This window comes from Archocentrus centrarchus, chromosome 22 (assembly GCF_007364275.1).
Source record: "Archocentrus centrarchus isolate MPI-CPG fArcCen1 chromosome 22, fArcCen1, whole genome shotgun sequence".
In the NCBI taxonomy this organism is placed as follows: domain Eukaryota; kingdom Metazoa; phylum Chordata; class Actinopteri; order Cichliformes; family Cichlidae; genus Archocentrus; species Archocentrus centrarchus.
Genome location: NC_044367.1, coordinates 8008291 through 8031276, shown reverse-complemented (window position 1 = coordinate 8031276; position 22986 = coordinate 8008291). Strand labels below are relative to the sequence as shown.

The 22986-nt window shown below is 40.6% G+C and overlaps 1 protein-coding gene across 4 annotated transcripts in view; it reads left to right on the top strand.

The window, feature by feature from the left end:
- The first annotated feature begins 1033 nt into the window (after window positions 1-1033).
- Window positions 1034-22986, top strand: part of setd3 (SET domain containing 3, actin histidine methyltransferase) — a 43947-nt gene continuing 21994 nt past the window's right edge. Inside the window, exons 1-6 of one of the 4 annotated variants that reach the window (XM_030718876.1) lie at window positions 1034-1154; window positions 17587-17710; window positions 18651-18743; window positions 18850-18998; window positions 20057-20129; window positions 20849-21105. In XM_030718876.1, coding sequence (XP_030574736.1) covers window positions 1113-1154; window positions 17587-17710; window positions 18651-18743; window positions 18850-18998; window positions 20057-20129; window positions 20849-21105 — 738 coding nt within the window. In that variant the 5' untranslated portion in view covers window positions 1034-1112. Of the gene's footprint in view, window positions 1155-12716; window positions 12839-17586; window positions 17711-18031; window positions 18084-18650; window positions 18744-18849; window positions 18999-20056; window positions 20130-20848; window positions 21106-22986 lie in introns of those variants that run through there. The other 3 variants (XM_030718877.1, XM_030718875.1, XM_030718878.1) reach the window with 3 other exon arrangements.

The window sequence follows — 22986 nt, the reverse complement described above, 5'->3', positions numbered from 1 at the left end:
ACAACTGTTGAAAAATATTCTTAAATATCAGTCATCGTGGTCCAAAACTATCATTTGTGATTTGATTCTAATAAAAATTTAAGTCAGGGGGTTACTATTTAATAATAAAAGAACAAAGTACATTTGGAAATTATTCATATGTACTGTACAAATGCACTGACACTTTATAGGTTTATGTGGCAACAGCGAAGTATTACAAGCCCCGTGTTTATAAAAGTGAAAGAGTAATGCTGCCATCTAGAGATTGAAACCTGGACCTTCTAACATAATGGAGTTGCAGTGATTCAGCGATTCTAGGATGGTTTCCCAGACAGTTCCGCTTTTTCAGTCCATCCATCCATCCATCCATCCCATTTTCTACAAAATCCAGGAACTCAAGGCAAATCTCATCCACCCCAGGAGCCCTGCCACCAAAGAGTTGTTTAACCACCTCAGTGACCTCACCTCCAGTGATGGACAAGTCATCCCCTTCGACCCAGACTCTGCTTCCTCTACAGAAGGCATGCCAATGGGATAGGGTTAGGTCAGCCTTTTGCTATTTTTTCTCTGTATCTCTTCTGTTTACATTTTAACAGCACGGCTGCGAGTCTTTTGTTATGGAGGAAAAAAGCATTAATTTATTTGAGGAGCATTATTATTTAAATATGCAAGTGGTTTATTTTTGAGCAATTTCTCACGTACATTTACAGCTGAATGTTAATAAAAGTTTCTGTGTGACATTTGGGACATGTAACTTTGACTTAACAGTGCCTTTTGGTTTATACCTTTTGGGAAAAAAAAAATATCAAGATATATTTTGTATTTCACCATTAAGGTAAAAAAATATTGAGATATTATTTTGGTCCATATTTTTTTTGTCTCTTCAAAGATGTTACTCCTCTCTCCTACAGCCTCGATTGCAACTACATGCAAATAACCAAGTATGCAAATTCGGTGATGACGTCACACAGCGACTTTTAGGACAGCCAATAGCTACTTTCCTTACTGAGGAGTCGGCAACAGTGGACACGGGAGCGTTTCCAGGAGTGGAGATTTCTAAAAAAGAGGTTGTGAAATTTGAAAAAAACAACTGCTCAAGTATCGAAAAACGACCTCCGGTGGTTTTCGGTGAGATGTCAGCCCTCAATCAGCTTCACCCGTGGGTGACCGCTATGGTAAATTGTAGCAATAAAATATATTTAAAGTCACACAGAATCAAGTGCACATTAGAATGACCTTTAATCGCTTACAGTGATTAGGATTGGGATTAGGACTTCATGAGTGTGAAAATGTCATGTGAAATATTTATGCCAGACCTGAGAAACAATTTTAGGAGCCGCAAAAGGCTGTTTACTGTCTCAGGCAATCAGATGTTTACTTTAAAGACCGGAATGATGGTGTGTTATTCTTTGATTCTTGATTGTGTTACATTCCATTCTAGTCTGTTCTCTTTGTGTGTTACTAAGAGCGAATGATAATGGAAACATAAAAAATGAAACACAAGGATTCAGTTTATCTGCCCTCTTCTGTCTAAATAGCTGTTTAATGTTTATCTTTTTTCATCTGCTGTTTGCCTTATAGAGAGCAGAGATCGGTAATTCTTTTCATTTAGACAGTTTGTGCTGAAGTTACCCAGATAGCAAAAAACAGCGGCCACGGCAAGCGCCTTTTCCCCCGCTTTTTTCCCCCTGCTGGAGGACACGGCTGTAATGTACTTATATTGTGTACTAAATAGACAGGAACGAGCTTGTTCTCAACTGGCGCATTCTTTTATTATTCCACAAACATGGCCGGGCCGCTTTCCTGACTGCCCCAACTGCTAGGTACGGATACCCATTAGGGACATACAGAACGCGTACCACACACGCACTTTCCAACAATACATTACATCCCCCTTTCTCAACAGTAAAACAAATGCAGTGCTACATGTAACAAACTGAAAGAAGCATTCCCCTAAACACTACCCCAACTGAAATTATCATTTAGCTTCACAACAGTGTAACCATAACCGAACAATACTTTCACTGATACAATACTTACTTTCACTGATACCTGTAATCTTAATACAGTGAATATTAAGCTTATTACTGAACAAGTAGTCAAACTAAACTAGGAAGGAGAGGTTACTAGCACATCACTTCCAACAGACGTCTTACCACGCCTGTCCCTGACTAAGACAGTTCATAAGTTGAGCCTCTCAGGTGGTCTTACTGTTCTGCCCAGCCTAGTGCGAAAGAGTCCACCTGTTTGGGCCTGCGTGAGCCGGGGTACCTCTGAGGGTGACAGAGGGGACGCTGGCGGGCCTGCCGATGACTGCGGCTCCTCAGCTGCTGGTTCGTGCCAGGGCTCATCAGGCAGATCATGCCGGGACTGATTGGCAGTTTGAGTGGCTCTGCGGAGATGTTGCATATTGCGCCGAAACAGCTTGCCCTTGCTGTCCACAATGTACGACCGAGGTGAACTGTGCTGCTGAGTGATAACTCCAGGGGCCCATCTCTGATTGCCTGGGTACGGTGCCATCCTGACCTCGTCCCCAGGACGTAGGTCTGGACGCGAGCGGCTTGCTCTTCTGTCGTAATAGAACTTCTGGGTGTCTTTAGTCTTGTCTAGTAGGTGCTTTACTTGAGGGGGTCATAGGTCATCGGTCTAAGTAATGCACGAGCAGTTGGCAGTTTATTGCGGGGTCTCCTGCCCATGAGCAGCTGTGCTGGCGACAGGCCGACTGACTCAAGAGGAGTTGTCCTGTAGTCCAGTAGAGCCAGATGTTTGTCAGTTGCTTTGCTCCACAATTTCTTAACTGTTTGTACTGCCCGCTCTGCTTCGCCATTGGAGTGTGGCAAATGAGGTGAAGATGTTTTGTGCAGAATGCTGTAGCTTTCGCAGAACTCTTTGAATTCCTCTGAAGCATACTGCGGGCCGTTATCTGTCCGCAGAATGGCAGGGATTCCATGTCTGCTGAACTGAGATTTCAGGGCTTCAATAGCAGTGCGGCTGCGCTGGTCTCTTAACAGTTCAACCTCAATGTATTTAGAATGATAGTCCACTAGTATGATGTACTGTTTGTCCTCAAACTCAAACAGATCAGAGGCCACAACTTCAAACGGTAGCTCAGGTGTTTCTGTTGGAATGAGTGGCTGCTTAGGAAGTCTGTTCTGAATCTCAGCACACTTACAACAATTTCTGATCGCGTTTTCAATTTCGGCACTCATACCTGGCCAATATAACACTTCACGTGCTCGTTGTTTGCTCTTCACCATGCCCAGGTGAGACTGGTGTATTAGCTCCAGCATGTGTCTTCGCATGGTGGGGGGGACAACGATGCGCATTCCTTTGTACACTACGCCGTCGGTTATAGTCAGCTGACTTCTTGAGTCCCAGTACGGCTGGACAGGGATGGGTAGTTCCCTCCTGTTGTCTGGCCAACCTTGCTGGATGATTTGCTGGAGAGGACTTAATTCCTCTTTGGTGTATTGCTGCAGTTCGGCGTACTTATCGCTACTTACAGACAGAAAGCTGAGCATTGAGACACATTCCAGGCTGCCTGCCTCTGGGGTCTTATCAGGCAGCTGTGCCCTGGACAGTGTATCAGGGAGCTCCATGTCTTTCCCTCTTCTGTACTTAACCGTGATGTCATACCACTGCAGTCGCAAGCGCATCCTCTGTATGCGCATCGGAGTTGACAGTAACGGTTTCTTATAGATGTCCTCCAGTGGCTTGTGGTCATTGTATATTGTGACATGTTTCCCAAATATGTAGTGGTGAAACTTGGCGCAGGCATGAACAATGGAGAGCATCTCCTTCTCAATCTGTGCGTAGCGCGTCTCGGCATCCGTCATAGACCTAGATGAGAAGGCGACTGGTTGATCATCCTGTATCAGAACAGCTCCCAGTCCTGTGCTGCTTGCATCACAATATATCTCCACAGGTTTCGTCACATCATAAAACTTCAGCACGGGGTGACGAGTGCATAAGTGCTTAAGTTTGTCAAATGCCTGCTGCTGTGCTGGATCCCATGAGAACTCCACATCGCTTTTTGTAAGTTGTCGTAAGGGAGCATCAATCTCACTAAGGTTTGGAATTAACTTTGACAAATATGTCACAAATCCCAAGAAGCGGCGAACACCGTCTTTGTCAGTTGGTGGTGGCATGCGTCGCACAGCTTCTGTTTTAGCAGGATCTGGTTTTCAATCCGTCAGCTGTTATTAAATGTCCCACATATGGCACTTCTAGCTGCCGGATGTGGCATTTGCTGAAGTTTAGCCTCAGATTGTAGCTCGTGGCTCTCTCTACAACTTTTCTGAGTATTTTGTCGTGCTCTTCCACTGTGTGTGCTGCGATGAGAATGTCATCCATTATGGCAGTTGCCCCACTGACGCCTTCCAGCATCTGGTCCATGATGCGCTGGAATATTTCCGGTGCACACTTTATGCCGAAGGGTAGCCTCAGCCATCTGAACCTCCCAATAGGGGTGTTGAATGTTGTCAAGAAAGATGATGCTTCGTCTAACTCAATCTGCAAGAAGCCTGACTTTGCATCTAGTACAGAGAACACCTTTGCATTGGGCATAGTAGCTACAACCTCTTCGATTGTGCGCATTGGGTAATGCTCCCGTTTGATAGCGTGGTTCAGGTCACTTGGATCTATGCATATTCGGAGTTTGTCTTTGTTGTGACCACAACCATAGAGCTCACCCACTCAGTTGGTCGGTTAACTTTGGTGATGTAGCCGTCATTTACCATCTCATTGAGCTTATTCTCTATCTTTGCTCTGAGGGCTACTGGTTGTCGGCGCACAGGATGCACCACTGGTTTTGCTTCAGGGTCGATCTTTATTGTATATTTGCCTGGCAATGTTCCTGTAGTACGTGTTAGTTCAGGAAAGTTTTCTAGACCAGCAGGTGGGCTCGGGTTCGTGGCGGTGTTGTTAACTGTGCTCACATCGTTTGCCACTCTGCCGACATTTAGAGAGTCCAGTCTAGCAATTAGGCCAAAGGCCTCGGCTGTTGTGCCACTGAGCACATTCTCTTGTGCAATGTCCACTATTTCGAACTCCGCTGTGCATTTACAGTCCTTATACTTTAGTGGAAGGTCGACTGCAGCTACTGGCTTTATTTTGTGATTGGAGTAGGTTCTCAGCACTCTTTTGGAACTCTTTAGCTCCCCCATGTGGTTCAGCAACTGATAACAGTTCAGAGTCAGCGTATTGCATTTAGCACCTGTATCTATTCTAAACTGCACTTTGTGAGCCAGAACAAAAATGTCACCAACCACTTATCGTCTGTAAGAATTGCTATGGGAACATCCTCTGTTGTCAGGTTTATGTCCAGAATGTCCTCGTCACTCTGGAAGGAGGGTGACTCTGCATTAAGTGCACTTACTAATCGGCTTCGGCAGACTGATGCCCAGTGGTTTGGTTTTTGACAGCATGAGCATAAAGAGCCTTTTGCTGGGCATTTTCCTCCATTCCACTTGTGTTTGTTATCTTTACCACATCTTGAACAATTGTTTGTTTATTTGGTGCAGTTTGCATTGGTTGTGTGGGCTTATGCTGCTTGTGACTGTAAGTTTTTTGTTTTGGTTATAGTGCTTCGGTCTGGTTGACACATGCGCCACCTGTGCATCTTCCTCTCTAACAATTCGCATCTGAATTTGAGACATTTCGTATTGCTGGGGAATTTCAACTGCTTTAGCCAGTGTCAAATCCTCACCTTTATCCAGCAGTCTCTCCTGGACACGTTTCTCTCTGACTCCTGCTATTATTGCAATCGATCAACATGTCATCTGCGTTTGGATACTCACAGTCCATTAGAAGCAGCTTCAGGTCCTTCACAAAGTGGTCAAAACTTTCTGTTGCGCCTTGCTTTCTCTGCTTGAAGCGGTGTCTGGCGATCCGTTTATTTTCCTCGGTCTGATGTACCCCGGCGAACTTATCCAGCACTTTCGCGGGGTCGTCTTTTCGCCATCCGCCCACTGAAGCGTCTTGTAAATCTCTCTCCCTTGCTCGCCTATCCACGTACCCAGCCAGCCGGCTTTCTGTTTTGCTTCCAGCGCGGCGAGGGGTCCTGCGAACACGAAGCTAACGTGGCAGCTAAACCGCTGAAACTCCTGATATAAATCCGCGGCATCCCAGTCAATCTTCGGGTGTTCAAACTGCGTAGTCATGGCGGCGTGGTTGCCGTTCTTACTAGACTTCTGACACCATGTAATGTACTTATATTGTGTACTAAATAGACAGGAACGAGCTTGTTCTCAACTGGCGCATTCTTTTATTATTCCACAAACATGGCCGGGCCGCTTTCCTGACTGCCCCCAACTGCTAGGTACGGATACCCATTAGGGACATACAGAACGCGTACCACACACGCACTTTCCAACAATACATTACAACGGCTTCTCAAAGGTAATCGCTGTATTTGTTTCTGTTAAATACGCTTCATTCATGCCGTTACCAGTTAAGTAAAATTATTCTGGTAGGATATAATGAAGGTAATTGCTTTATTTGTAGTTTTTATTCAGAAATGTGAGATTGTGGCGGTGGAGTTAGCTTATAGAACATTAGCTACCTGCATATTAGCTAACATAGAGGGAAGTCTTGAGGTTAAAACTTGAAAAAGCCCCTGGGATTTATTTCGGTGGGGCAGATGAGGTGATTTGGTTACCTGTCCCGGTAGTTAATGTTACTCCGGGCTGATTTTATTGACCCTCTCAAGAACTGACTGCAGATAAAGTTAAACAGGTGGCTCTCAGCTGTTCAGTTGTTGTGTTTTCCATGTCTGAGTCCAAGTTTTGGCATACAGTTGATTGTATTTTGGCCATAAAATCATCCTGAATGAGTTATTAGCAGCTTATTTTGAAAAACATCCTTCATTTACTGCTGAAATCATTTATTGTTACTATTTTTCTTGTTTTCACCTGTCAGAAAACAGGAGAGAAAACAAGAAACAGGTAAAGTATGCAAAGGAAGAATTGAATTGAATTGAATTGAATTGAATTAACACTGATCAGTGATTCTTTTCTTGTTTTTGACTTTTTGATGACATCATTAACTTTTATTATCCTTTATGCATTTGAATTTCAGAGATGGGAGGAGACAGGATGCACTGTAACTCTCATTTTACAAAAGGAAGTTGTGTTTACTTTTGTTAGTGTATCAATTTCTCCTCAAATAAACAGTTCTTCTAGCTGCTGATATCATTTATTAATTTTTTCTTCCCTTTTTTCTTGTTTTCACCTGTCACCGAAAACAGAGGAGAGAAAACAAGAAAAAGGTAAAATATGTAAACAACGTGGTATCAAACACTCTGATTTTAAAGCTCTTTAAGCACACATTTAATCAATGATTTTACAGTGAACCCTCGTTTATCGCGGGGGTTACGTTCCAAAAATAACCCGCGATAGGCGAAATCCGCGAAGTAGTCAGCTTTATTTTTTACAATTATTATACAGTACTATAGAAGGAAACCAAAGATCAAAACCTGTTTTCAAGCCGAACACATTCTGTGCTGGACAGAGACGAGGGACGGAGGAGATTGATTGACAGCCAATCAGGACGCAGACACGATGCGCGTTCATACACTGTTATAAAAAAAAAAAAACATAAAAAACTGCACTAAAAAAAATCCGTGAAACAGCGAGGCCGCGAGAGGTGAAGCGCGCTATAACGAGGGTTCACTGTATTAGAACTCTGATCAATGATTCTTTTCTTGTTTCTGAGTTTTTGATGAAGTTTTTAACTGTTATTATCCTTTATGCTTTTGAATTTCAGAGAAGGGAGGAGACAGGATGCACTGTAACTCTCATTTTACAAAAGGAAGTTGGGTTTACTTTTGTTATATAACAATTTCTCCTCAAATAAAGAGTTCTTCTAGCTGCTGATATCATTTATTAATTGTTTTCTTCCCTTTTTGTCTTTTTACCTGTCACAGAAAACAGAAGAGAGAAAACAAGAAACAGGTAAAGTATGCAAAGGGAGAATTGAATTGAATTGAATTGAATTGAATTAACACTGATCAATGATTCTTTTCTTGTTTTTGACTTTTTGATGATGTCATTAACTGTTATTATCCTTTATGCATTTGAATTTCAGAGATGGGAGGAGACAGGATGCACTGTAACTCATTTTACAAAAGGAAGTTGTGTTTACTTTTGTTATTGTATCAATTTCTCCTCAAATAAACAGTTCTTCTAGCTGCTGATATCATTTATTAATTGTTTTCTTCTTTTTTTTCTTTTCACCTGTCACAGAAAACAGAGGAGAGAAAACAAGAAACAGGTAAAATATGTAAACAACGTGGTATCAAACACTCTGATTTTAAAGCTCTTTAAGCACATATTTAATCAATGATTGTATTAGAACTCTGATCAGTGATTCTTTTTACTTTGTTCAGTTTTTGATGAAGTTATTAACTGTTATTATCCTTTATGCATTTGAATTTCAGAGAAGGGAGGAGACAGGATGCACTGTAACTCTCATTTACAAAAGGAAGTTGTGTTTACTTTTGTTATTGTATCAATTTCTCCTCAAATAAACAGTTCTCTAGCTGCTGATATCATTTATTAATTGTTTCTTCCCTTTTTTCTTGTTTTCACCTGTCACAGAAAACAGAGGAGAGAAAACAAGAAACAGGTAAAATATACAAACAACGTGGTACACTGTAAACCCAGAATTTGATTCCACTTAAAAATACTGAGTTCATATTACTTAAAATTACCTGTACTGTGAACATTACTTGTTAATGCTGAGTAGACTGTACTTTTTGATGGTCTATCTTATTGTAATCATCTGTTTGAGTTCAAACAACTTAATATCATCAAGTTTTGCACCTGCTAAAAATCTAGTTTATACCAGTTTAAAAGACTGGGCTAATGAGCAGCAGCATGGTGGCATGATGGTTAGCACTGCTGCCTCACAGGTAAAATACTGTCTAGAAGGTCTGGGTTCAAGTCCACCTTGGCCCAGGCCTCTTGCTGCGTGGAGTTTGAAATAGCAGATATTTGGTCCTTTTGTTTGGTTTTTATTTACAACTCTCTCTCATATAGTTTTTTATTGTTCCATGGACAAATGTTATCTGTGAATGTTAATGTATGAGTTTTATCATGTTTATTTACCAAATTTAAACAGACACAGTTCAACACTGTAAAAAAATACTGGGCAGCACGATAGTGTGGTGGTTAGCACTGCTGCCTCACAGCTAGAATAGCTATCTGATAGTTTGGGTTCAATTCCACCTTAGCCTGGGACTCTTGCTGTGTGGAGTTTGTATGTTCTCCCTGTGTCTGTATGGGTTTCCCTTCACAATCTGAAGACATGTAGTTACTGGGGTTAGGTTAACTGGTCACTCTAAATTGCCCACAGGTGTGAATGGTTATCTCCCTCTCTCTGTGTTAGCCCTGTAACAGGCCGATGACCCTGCATCTTACTGCCTTGTCAGCTGGGATAGGCTCCAGCTCCCACCACCCCCACACGACCATGAAAAGGATAGGGGAATTGATTGATCAAACGACATTTTATTTTTTCATGAACTATAAAAGATAAGTTTGGTCAATTAGAACATATAATTTAGTTCAATTGGAAACGGAGTAGTGCTTACTTAACAGGCTGAGTTAAATAAATGGGTGGTGATTGCTTAAACTAAGTATCTTCAGTTACTGAAACTCTGTTATTAGTACATTCAACTTAGATCTTTCATTCCATTCCAAAATGTCTCAAGTACACTGAACATAGTCCCCTGCACTTATTCAACTGTTTCATTACTTAAACAATTTAAGGCAACGACTTACCTTGGTTTTTTTTAAGTAGATTCAGCTTATCCGGGTTTACAGTGTATCAAACACTCTGATTTTAAAGCTCTTTAAGCACACATTTAATCAGTGATTGTATTAGAACTCTGATCAATGATTCTTTTTACTTTGTTCAGTTTTTGATGAAGTTATTAACTGTTATTATCCTTTATGCATTTGAATTTCAGAGAAGGGAGGAGACAGGATGCACTGTAACTCTCATTTTACAAAAGGAAAATTTGTTTACTTTTGTTATTGTAACAATTTCTCCTCAAATAAACAGTTCTTCTTGCTGCTGATATCATTTATTAATTGTTTTCTTCCCTTTTTTTCTTGTTTTCACCTGTCACAGAAAACAGAGGAGAGAAAACAAGAAACAGGTAAAATATGTAAACAACGTGGTATCAAACACTCTGATTTTAAAGCTCTTTAAGCACACATTTAATCAATGATTGTACATTGAACCCTCGTTTATCGCGGGGGTTACGTTCCAAAAATAACCCGCGATAGGCGAAATCCGCGAAGTAGTCAGCTTTATTTTTTACAATTATTATACAGTACTATAGAAGGAAACCAAAGATCAAAACCTGTTTTCAAGCCGAACACATTCTGTGCTGGACAGAGACGAGGGACGGAGGAGATTGATTGACAGCCAATCAGGACGCAGAACATGATGCGGGTTCATACACTGTTATAAAAAAAAAAAAAAAAAACATAAAAAACTGCACTAAAAAAATCCGTGAAACAGCGAGGCCGCGAGAGGTGAAGCGCGCTATAAACGAGGGTTCACTGTATTAGAACTCTGATCAATGATTCTTTTCTTGTTTCTGAGTGTTGATGAAGTTTTTAACTGTTATTATCCTTTATGCTTTTGAATTTCAGAGATGGGAGGAGACAGGATGCACTGTAACTCTCATTTTACAAAAGGAAGTTGTGTTTACTTTTGTTATTGTATCAATTTCTCCTCAAATAAAGAGTTCTTCTTGCTGCTGATATTATTTATTAATTGTTTTCTTCCCTTTTTTTCTTTTTACCTGTCACAGAAAACAGAGCAGAGAAAACAAGAAACAGGTAAAATATGTAAACAACATTTATCAAACACCTTCATTTTAAAGCGCTTTAAGAAGGTCCTTGAAGTATTCCTTCCACTGCCTGATTCTCCCCTTTCTCTCCCCCCCACCCTCTCTCTCTTGCCTCTCTCTCTTTCCCTCCTCTGTCAGGATGAATGTGTGGGTGTGGGTGTGTCTCTGCTCTCCCTCCAGAGGTGGAGTTCTGTGGAGAGCTCCGCCTCACCTGAAGAGCATTCCTAATTACCCACCTGCGGACCAGTGGAGTAATGAGGTTCTGCTCCATAAGAAGCCAGTATTTCCACTCAGTCAAAGCTACACAAGTGCTTGTTGATAAATGTGCTATTGCTGCTCAGCTTTGTTTCTCTTTCCCCACAAAGCCACCTTCACCAGAGAAGGCTGTGGAGGAGAAAGGGGAGAGAGAGGATTTCACTAAGCCTGCTCATCTGATCTCTTGGAGACTGAGCCCACAAAAAGATTATTTAAATAAACTTCCTTTAACTGAGAATCGGGGTTCTGCGTGTGTGTCCAGGTACACTGGGAGCTTAACAAAACCAAAATTACAGATTAGATTTTCTGTCTGTGCCCAAGGTAAGCTTTTAAACAAAGCAATGAAAGAAATACAGGTGTCTAATCAATTAGTTTATATTATTAAGACCAACATACCTCACTACTGACAAACAGCAGAGATACTTGTTAATATTTCACAACTCAGCAACTACCATGGCAAAGCATAATTGGCAGGGTGGAGAGGAAGACAGAGATCATTATTGTTTTCATCTGAAATTAAAGATCAGTTAAGCATGCATTCCTCACTTCTATTCAAATGCTGAGACAAGTATTCATGCACAGAAACAGTATATTCAACACTGAATGAGTGCGTATACATTTATCCTGGAATTCCAGTCCAAACTTGCTATGTGGCAACCGGTCTTGGACAGAGGGAAGGCCTAGGTCACTACTGAATGTCTGGAAATGCTAGGGACTCTGTGTCCAGTAACAACTTCGATACATGGACGCATCTTAGTGCTACTCCTGTTTAGATACACACATGATGTCACAGCTGGAGATTCACAGAAGCTTATATGGTGGGGAATGCTCCCCTACAGGTGACTATACCTGTACATCACTGAGTAGTCCTGGTGAGGCTGCTGGGTGTTCCCATGATGCACTGACTGTTTCTTTTTAATTCACCTCTTTTCACTCTGTTTATACCCCACTCTGCATTTAACCACTAGTTGTTATTAATCTCTGGCTCTCTTCCACAGCGTGTCTTCTGGCCTGTCTCTCTCCCTTCAGCCCCAACCAGTCGCTGGCAGATGGCTGCCCCTCCCTGAGCCTGGTTCTCTGGGAAGTTTCTTCCTGTTGAAAGGGAGTTTTTCCTTCCCACTATCACCAAGTGCTTGCTCATAGGGGTCGTTTTGATTGTAGGGTCTAAAGCACCTTGAGGGAAATGTGATTTGGCAAAATATACATAAAATTAAATTGAATTGAACTTGTCCTCCAGTGTGAGTATTTTTATTGCTTTGTGCTTTTACAGTATTCTGTGTGGCCTTATTTGTCTTGTATTGCATGCTTTTAGTGTGAAATTGCTGGGTTTTAATAACAAAGTTAGTTTTACGTCCCCATGATGTTTCACTTTAAATGGACTGAATCATTTACACCTGCGCGGATAACTGTCATGCTCCTGATAGGCATAATTTTCAACCAATCATTATAGCTTCAACATCACCATTTATAGTCGATTTAATCTTTCTAAAAGTAGGCGTCCAATTGTAGTGCGCGATAGGAGGGGTTTTGTTAAATTTACATTAAAAAACGTTCAAGTTTCTGGGGCATGCTGTCCAACAACCAATTAGAACACCAGAAGCCAGTATTTTGATGTGGGCGTGGAGCGGGCATGAGGCGTACCCATGGGCGTACCTACTTCACGTCCGCTCCAACGCATGCGCGACTTAGTCAGGGTTGGTTTCAGTGCAGGGTTAGAGGGAACTGCTGCTGTCACTTCAGAAGGTATGACTGACTCAGAGAAAATGTTAATGTGGTTTGGTTTGCCAAAGGTCTGATTCGGCGTTGACTGCGCTTTTGTATAAATACTCGTGTGTGGCGTGGAAGTCGTTTTGTTTATAACAGACAAGACTTTAAGTAACTAGCTAGTCCTATAATTTAGCCCACGTTAAAACTGCAACCTAACCCTTCATCTGTTGCCAACTAAGCAGTTCGCAACTAGCTCGCTAACCTTCAGACAGAGCAGCTAGTCGGCGATGAATGAACCGTTTCCTTGCCCCGCTTCAGTTACCTCTCCGTTCAGATTGGCGTGATTTACTTGCAATCGTAAGCTAGCTGCTGGCCTCGAGAGAAAGGCGAAACAACCCGAGACTCTAAACTAGTCGTGTGTGGCAGTTATCTTGTTAGAGGGTGAAGCCTCGCTAATACCCCACTTACCCCCTGTTTAAAATGAAGCCCCGAAACTTATTTGCTGTTTGGAGCAAAGAAAAATTTTGCATTTTATGGCTTGTCGCTATATGTTAGACCTGGCAGAAATAAGTTGAAGTTAACAAGATTCGTGACAAACCGCTATTGCAACCTTTAGCTTACAGTCAAGTAGCTCCACGTTTTTCTTTTCTTTTTATTTCTTGCAGCTTTCACTTCGTTACAGACTTTGGCACAGATAAACTGTTTTCAGAGGATGTTGAGTCTTGACTTTAGCAACGGAAAATTCATTTTTAAGCAAGTGTGTTTCAGTGACAAACTTTAGAGGTTTCAGATCTTCTGCCAAAAATAGATTTCCGGTATTTGCCAAAAAGCGATTGCCTGTATTTAAACTGACTTGTTAAAATACTTGTTTAAACAAGTATATAATGACTTGTTTGCCTATAATCTGTCAAACATAGCTCAAACACATCTCTCATGAATCATATCGTCATTTTGAGCCCGAGAGAGCATTCCTACCACAAAGTAGAAGCTGCAGTCAGTTTTTGGCAAAGTAACTTTGACATATCCTTTTTTCTATTTGGGTAAAAAGTGTCATTGACATTAAAAATGTCTTTTTCAAGAGAGATCTGGCCAAGAGGGCAGCAGAAATTGCAACAAATACCATCACAGTTCTATCAAGATGTATTATTAATTACAGTGTAGGTACAATAACCTAGAATCATAAAAATACTTTCAAAACAGGTCATTGCTTTATTTTATATATACCCCTTCATAAATTCTGTTGACTGAAGTCTAGTTACCAACATGAGCAAACATATCAGACATTAAAAAAATCACATGGAAACATTGGAAATTACTTTTTGGAACAACACTGGTTTCCACTCTTCCATATACTGCTGTCTATTACATCACCACCCTTCAAGTAGGGATGCAGACAATATACTTACTGGTATACAAAACGTATGTAAAGTTTTCTGTTGGACTGATAATTTCCCTGTTGACTGCTGGTGACTGATGTCAAATAACATGACCCCTACCAGGAACTTCACACAAATGACAATTACTCAGATCAGCAGGAGGTGACTTCCAGTTGTAGTTCATGGGAACAGGACCTCAGCTCCCCCACTCTATGACCCCAGTAACTGTTTTCTTGATGACTTTGTCTCAGTTACTAGCTTCTGATCATATTTAATACAAGTGTATTTTATAAATTGTGGCTCTCATTAGAGTCAAATAGGAAGATAAATCACGTTATGCTTACTAGTGAAGTGTCCCTTGATTTGTAGTCGTACAGTCTGCCCTTATGTCTGTTTTCCAAACGATAGTGACACCAAAAATGCTTCTCAGTGGGGCTTCGGACATCTTTTTGATGTAGTCTATGAATAAGTCATACCATACACTTGCTAACAGTGAGATACGTTCATTAGGATAAGACACACTTTATTTATCCAAGAAGTTGGGAAATTCCTTTATGGTAAGTGAATGGTGGGGTGCTTTTTGAGCAGGTGAATGCCAATACAGAGGCATGGGTTCGACTCCACCCTAGGTCCTCCCCTCTTTCACCTTCCACACCCTCATGTTTTCCTGACTTCTCTCCACTGTTCTAACACAACAAAAGATTTAAAAAAAAAGACAAAGTATAACAAACCAAAACCAAACAAAAATGGCTTTCTAAGTGTAGTAAATAATCTTGGCTAAATGTAAGCCTACTTACATAAAAATACTTAAAAATCACTCCTATTGAGTTTGATAGCTGGGCTGTGAATTTTTTTTTCCTTGCTAGATCCCTGGGGAATGTCACAGTAGCTTTATCTATCGTTTATGTACTGTCTGTGGGTAAAACCTGCACATTCTAACAATTGAGAACTATTAAAGTTTGCAAGCTGTTGCGCATTTGTATTAATACATTTTTTTAAGCCCGATTTAAAGTATACAAATGTATAACCTGTAAAAATGTATGTATAACTATAAAAATAATCCCCCAAAGTTTGGGGGCGCCCTCAGCCAGGCGCAGCACTGGGCGATCAACTGCTAGCTAGCTAGAACCCTGTTGAGGTCCCTTGTATGTTGAATTTGTTTCATATTTAGGCCATTGGAGGACAGCTGCCGCAGGCTCTGTTCTTTTTGTGACAGGCTTTACACTATGATGAGAGCTGCAGTTGAATTTCAGTGAGCAGCTGTGAGGTGTTTATGAAATGAAGAGTGAAACCCAGGCTCACTGTGGTAAATCGGGTGGATGGGCCTGTCTTCTACAGAAACAGAAAATGATTACCAAAAATGGCATTCTGTTTTTGTTTTTTGGTTTGTTTTTTTTAACTTTATTTTACCAGGTAAAATGTTTGAGAACCAGTTCTCATTTACAAATATGAAATTACTCACAAATATGCATAGTTGCATATTACATGCATTTATTTATTTATGTAAAAAGTGAATTAAAATGTGTAATGGGAGGTACTTGGACCTAAATTTACTGCTCTTGTATTGAAATTTTTGTCCCAATAGCAAGTGGGCCACATATTGGCATTAGCAGTTTACATATGGCTGGTAGTATTAGCAATTTATAGCCAACAGCCTGTGTTGTTTGTTTTTTAAATCAAATCTTCCAAGGAAATGCATCACTTTCTCTTGTATTTTGATGAAAGTAAAGATAGGCTTCTAGCGAGGAAAATTTCACGTGCCGGCGCTAACGGACGACAGGGGGGGGCATAGGATTTTTCTGTTTTTTAAGGGGGCCACAACATTCTTGACTTTGGGAACCACTGGTCTATAGAATAGTTTGTGTCACTGAGGCAGGAACCTTGCTTATCAAAAAAAAAACATATAGGACAGACAGGTGAATTCAGTATCATAGCTCAAAACATCTTTGACAGTGCTGTGGACACCTTCCCAGAAATATTTAAGAGCGGGACAACTCCAGAAACTGTGCGAATGACCAACAGCGCAGTGGCCACATTCCTGCCAGCATTCAGGTGGAAGGCCAGTCTGTTTAGATTTTTGTCTTGGGGTTATAAAGTATCTGACACTGTTTTTCCAGGAGAAGTCTCCACATTTGTGAATTTGTTGTTGTGTTTTGCGTGTCAATTATAGTGCCCCAGGTTTGATTACAATGTCCAGTTCTCTCTCCTATTTCTCCTTAATATAAAATGTGGAGTGGCCTCGTATTTGAATTATGCTCCAGTATAGTTCACCAATTATTTTCCTGAGCTGTTTTTATTTATAGGCCTCAAACATTTGTGTGAAAGCAGAGATATTCTTTGGCAGTGAACTTTTAATAACTGTAGCATAATAATGACAAAGCTTGAGATCTGTAGAAGTCTTGTCAGACTAAATGATATCGTACACACATGATTTTTAAATGAATAATCTCTTGATTGTCTGCTCTTCATCAATCAGGAAGGGAAACACTTCCTCCATCCTTTCAGCTAATTTTGTAGTTCTGGTTCAGAACACCAGTCGGTCTATAGAACCACATTTTGTCAGATCGTTTCCCTCTTTAGGAATTACTGAAATGGTGGCCTCCCTCCAAAATGGGGGGAGGACCCCGTCCCTAAAGATAAAGTTAAAACTCTTTACCAGTTTTGGTATTAATTGCTCTCTCATTGATGTATACCATTCCCCCGGGAATCTGTCTGGTCCCGGGGAACTTTGCTCGATTTCAAAGAGGAGATAACCTTACCGATTTCTTCAACTGTACAGACATCAAATGGTTTTGGTTGGCCATGAAAGACCTGATAGAAAAGCTTTTTGTATTCTTCTAATTCAAGTGTAATATTTTTAGTGGAAGAGTCTTTAATTTTAAAAGTTGTAGCATCGGATTGCTGTTTGCGCCACCTCCAGGCTAAGATTTTGGAAGTGATGACCCTTCTACCTGATTTCTGTAGTTTTTTACTTTTGTCAGGTGGGCATTAATACTGTTCTGTTGTTTTGTATTTCTGACATTCCCTGAAAAAAACCAAAACTTCTTGTTTGCTTTTATGTCTATTTCTTTCTGTTGTCATTTTATAATATGTAAATCTTTGAATGAAAAATAAAGTACAAAAAAAGGAATTTACAAATTTACGCAGGTGTTCCACATGGTTTCCTCAGAGGAAACTTATCCATGAGTGTGGATCAAGTGCTGGCTTTAGCTTTATACCTTGAACTCTGAATAAGCACTGACACACAATACTGCTTCATGTATCAGGTTTTTTTTTGTTTTTTTTTTTTTTAAAACATAAATCTGTCAACTGACCTGTTGGAAGAAGCTTAAAGATAAACACACAGTACACACACATGCACGGGGGGAAAAACATGTACAGTGAATAATGGTGTACCGTCTCTTTCAGCCAGGTTGTCCAACCAGCATCATGGGAAAGAAGAGTCGAGTGAAGACTCAGAAGTCAGGCTCAGGAGGCACGGCTGTGGTTTCCCCCAAGGAGATGATGAACCTGATCTCTGAACTGTTGCAGAGTGTGTTCATATTCACAGTGATCTTTTTACACCTGTTTTATTGCTATAGAATAATGAACTAGTTAAAAGGAAGGTGTTCATGTTCATAAACTGCTTGACTTTTTTGCCACAAGCTTCAAATCAGGCAGGCTTCTTGTAGACTTTGCCCCAAGCTGACAGCAGTCATTCCCTCTCTGCTGCTGTCATACCTGCAGCGTGCATGCTTTAGTTATTATGTTTTGCAGATTTAGATTATTCATATAAAACCTAAATAACTAATAAGACTATGCTCTTGTACATTAAGCTACCTTTTTTTTTTTTTCTCTCTCTTTTGCACACCAGTAAAAATACAGAAGATCAGTTGGAGTCTGATGGACCAGCTCAGGGAAAAAATGTAAACACTGAAGGATATTCAAAGTCTTAAACTTAACTGGCAAAACCATGAACTCTGTATCACAGCCTGTTGGGTAACATTACAAACCTTTAGAATAAATTGAGGTATGCTTGTAAACATCGTCACAGCTGCATTGTACTGCTGTGGCCTGATGCTTACTTTCTCCCCTCAAGGAATAGAACGATGCAAATGGAGAACTTTTGGGATGCTGTTAAATAAATTTGCACTAAGATGAGCTTTATGTGTGTAAGCTAATGCTAGCTTAGTTTGATTTGTGCTCTCCTGTGCAGACTGCTCTAGGTCCTTTTTAGATAAGCACTGATAGCTGAATGCACACAACCTGAGATGCGGCAAATACCCCTGATTTGACACCCCCTTCACTTGGCTTCTGTCAGTCATGTTTCTCTCGTGCATGATTTAAACCGCAGTGACCGGCTTTCTGCAGATGTTCAACAGCTTTCACATGCAGAGTTCTGCTCTGTATGCTTGAATATTTATTGCTCTTTATTGTTTCATGGTTAAGGCAGCTGTATAGTTGAAGTACTGACAGTCTCTGTGTTTTCCCAGAATGCAGCAGTGCAGCACCCTCTTCTGGTAAAGAGTGGGAAGAGTACATCCAAATCAGAGGTTTGGTGGAAAGAATCCGCAAAAAGCAGAAGGGTTAGTATGTGTACAATATTTTTATCTTCACACATGATTGAGATTTGTATCAGTCACGTGGGGCTAAATAATGATACTTCTGATGTTTATTTTTTTGTACGTTCAGGCATGTCCATCATGTTTGAGGGCAACAGGGAGGACCACTTCCCTGACCTGATGTCTTGGGCTAAAGAGAATGGGGCGTCCTGTGATTGCTTCACTGTGGCCAACTTCGGAACAGAAGGCTACGGCCTGCGAGCCACCAGAGACATCAAGGTTTTCAGTTTGATTTTTAGAAGAATTTCAGAGGTTCTATCCTACTTAACCCTCAAATGACCATTTCATAGAGAAATTGGTTTTCACACTGGAACCACCACAGGCTTCATTTTGACTCCTTTGGCATTTCAAAGTGATGTAACTCTGTTAAAGTAAAAATCCGTAATATCTTATTTCATCACCTTTCCTAAAATCGGTTTATTTATTATACAGGAATTTTGGGGTGTGTATGACATATTTAAAAAAGGGGAAAAAAATAAAACCATTTATACGTGGAAATGCTGAGGGAGTCATTTTGACCCCATAGAACAATCATCACGTCACACCTGGTTGCCTTTAAAGGTGTATTGAATGCTGCTGTGTAATGAGCTGAGTTGCTAAATGAGATTGGGAGATGAATATATATATAGGGTGCTGGAGTTTTTTTTTTTTTTTTTTTTTTTAAGTTATTGCAGGTATGATTGGCTTGAAGACTGAAGCATTAGCTGTCCACACATAATAGTCCAGAGTGTGGAGAATGAATCTGACCAATTAAGGGTGAGCAGAGCAATGGAGTGACCTCCCTCTGGAAGCTACCAACTGCCCACATTAATTCAGTTCATTTTTATTTATATAGCGCCAAATCACAACAGTCACCTCAAGGCGCTTTATATTGTGAGGTAAAGACCCTACAATAATTACAGAGAAAGCCTAAATGCCAAAACGACCCCCTATGAGCAAGCACTTGGCAAAAGTGGGAAGGAAAAACTCTAAGTTTAATCAAAAAGGAAAGTTTTAAGCCTTACTTAGACCAGGGAGGTAGTACTACTTGGGTAACTGCAACATAGATCGTACAGATATCCGTGAAAGCAGCTGGTTAGTTCATAGCCTGCCTGTCTGCTCTGATACTTCAAGATATCTGATTTGTGTTCTTGGGCTAATGAGTTATTTTAAGGTTAAAACAGTCTACAGGCTTTCAGTACAATACAGAATCAATTTTAAAATCAGAAGATCAAAATACATTAAGCTGAACATTTGATCTGTTGTGCTAAATATTACTTAAACTGTGTGGTTTACAGGCAGAGGAACTGTTCCTGTGGATTCCCAGGAAGATGCTGATGACAGTGGAATCAGCTCAGAACTCTGTGCTGGGTAAGAAATTAAGATCTTCGTAGAACCTCAATCTGTTATTTCAGCTGATGAAAATGGCTCTTTTGCTGTATAGATGCCAAACAAACTTCAACTCACTACATACTGTTTTACACGTAAAGGGGGACATTGTAGCATGAGAGAGCTCTTTGCCTAAAAAATGTTACAACTCTGCACAGCCAGCCTTTCAGACTGCTGCAGGATGATGGCACTGGCACGGGTGGGCCAGTACAACGGCAGAAAACAAGTGCATTGTTGGAAAAGTCAAAATGAGCAGTGAGGAGAGTCAGATGTGGAAGAAGATGTTTGATTTGGATTCTAATGCTGGATTAAAAGCTGTTTTTAAAGCTCTGAAGAGCTTGTGGTCACATGACAAAGGCAGGCGTGTGCTTTTTCAGTCATTCATTTATTTTTCCTTTTGTGATATGAGTCAAAATTTGTTACTCTTATTAGTCAAGATTTTCATACGGTTCTGTTTTTATCCAGTTCCGATCTTTTTGTCGTTAAACAGCAGTGATGTGTTTCGTGGGTGGAGTGGAACGTGCAGTGATGGTCTGCAGTAGCATATCTTTGTATTTCTTGTTAAAAATCCAAGTTTAAAAAAAAAAACTGTAGAAATTAATGTTCCATCATTTTTAAAATGAATAAATAAATGCATTAAAAATATCAGTTGCTACATTATTTCTGGTCATATCACACAGTCCCTTTAACCTCTTCTTCAGGTCCTCTGTATAGCCAGGACCGGATCCTGCAGGCTATGGGCAATGTGACGCTGGCCCTCCACCTGCTGTGTGAGCGAGCCAACCCCGCCTCATTCTGGCTGCCGTACATCCGCAGTCTTCCTCAAGAATACGACATACCTTTGTACTACCAGCAAGAGGACGTGCAGCTGCTGCTGGGCACGCAGGCAGTGCAAGATGTCCTAAGCCAGTATAAAAACACTGCACGCCAGTATGCTTACTTCTACAAACTGGTACAGGTGGGCAGATACACAACACGACACTAAGACAGTTTATTTTGAAGAAAAACATTTCTTGATGCAAAAATAAATAAGGGAAACATACAGCCTAAAATATAAGGTCCTTCACTCTGTTTACTCTCCTCTTACATTAATTGGAGGCAAAAAAAAAAAAAAGTGTTGCATCTCCTGGATGGTTTGCTGTGCATTTTTGTGTGCACGTGTTTAAGTGTGCTAGTGAATGAGTGTGTGGTTGTAAGCCTTTGAAGGAGCATGCAGAAACAGACGTTATGCTGGCGTAGACGCTCCCCTTTAGACTCACCCCTGCTTTCTGCAGGGGTCACTGTGATGGAAAGCAGGACGGCTGCTGTCAGCCTTCAGCAGGCTGCCCAATTTAGACCTCAGATCAGGCTACGTTTACAGTTCATTTACATATTTTATTTTAACTTCTGCAGCTGTACTGAAGATTTGTTGCTCTTCTAAACAGCAGTGAATGGAAGCAGCTCCAAAGTGAACTTTTTCCATTTTGGAACTTGATGATCAGGTGGTTCGATGAAGGACTCCTGTCAGCTGTTTCCCAGTAAAGGTTTTTATGGTGACTACAATAACAAGCGCGGCTGTTTTGGATGTTAGAAAACAAAACTATTGTTCACTCCAACTGAGTTCAGTCTCAGTAACGGCTCCGCCTGTCTGTTCTTCGCCGTTTGTGTGTGTGTGTGTGTGTGTAGACACGCTCCACGTTAAACTGACAGCATCGTCACTTCTGCTGTTATCACTCGTATTGAGAAAACTGAGGTCAGCTTTGGCTTAATGTTGTGATATTTTTTTTTTATTCACACGTGTGTTCCTAAATGCGTTTCTATTGGAGGTCTATTTTCATCGCTCTACAGAAACGTGCATTAAACGAAGCATCAAAGCAAAAAAATTGCATTGTGGAGTTTTTGCGACTGGATTATTCGAGTTACTCAATGAATCGTTGCAGCCCTGTTCAGGAGACTGTTTTCATTTTCATTAGTAATAAATCACAAAAGGGGGGAAATCCAGAACAAACAGACAAAAGGTCCAGATGAGAGCAGCATGACTGGAACATAAAACATGTGTCTTTAAATAGTGAATGGACTGGTTCTTATATGGTGCTTTTCTACTCTACATGAGCACTCTTAAGTGCTTTATATAACTTCAACACAGTTTGATGATGAATATTTATTCAAGGTTCAGTTAACCTGATGTCAGGACTTCATGTCTTCTATTAAATAACTGTTAAACAGTGAAGTTCTGTTTTTAAGCAGCAGTGGACTGCAAGTCTAACTCTTTTGAATTTCTTGTAACTGGTCATCCATCCCCAGTAAAATTAAATAAATGGTGCCTTTGAAGCCATGATATTTGTAACCATTGTTTCTTTTTTCTAACTTACATCCTATTGACAGCTTTCCAGTGAGACATTGAAGTTAAATAAAACTATCCAGTTATGAAGCTTAACTTTAATCACAGCCCAACTAATTTCCTCAGGAACAACAGTGAAATAAAGCAAACATGAACAGTTAGGTATCCGTGTTTAACTTCCACTCAGTGTGAAAGCTGGTGGGGGTTTTCAAGATGATGTGACAGAAGTCAGGCGTTCTCTCCTGACCAGCAGGAGCAGACATCTCCAAAAATTAATTTGGAGATGAAGCAATATCTTGATAAATCGAACCGATATTTAAGGTTTACATGTCACCATTCTTTCCTGAAAACATTATAAAAGTCTATTTTGCGTCACAGAAACGGTAATATTTCAAAAATTTCGGCTGCTCTCCTCCACAATTCCTGCAACAGGCTTCAACCTGCAATGAATCATGGGGATACACCCAGCCTGTCCCTAAAATCCAGGGAAGCGTGCCTTCGTACTGGGACAGCCTTCGT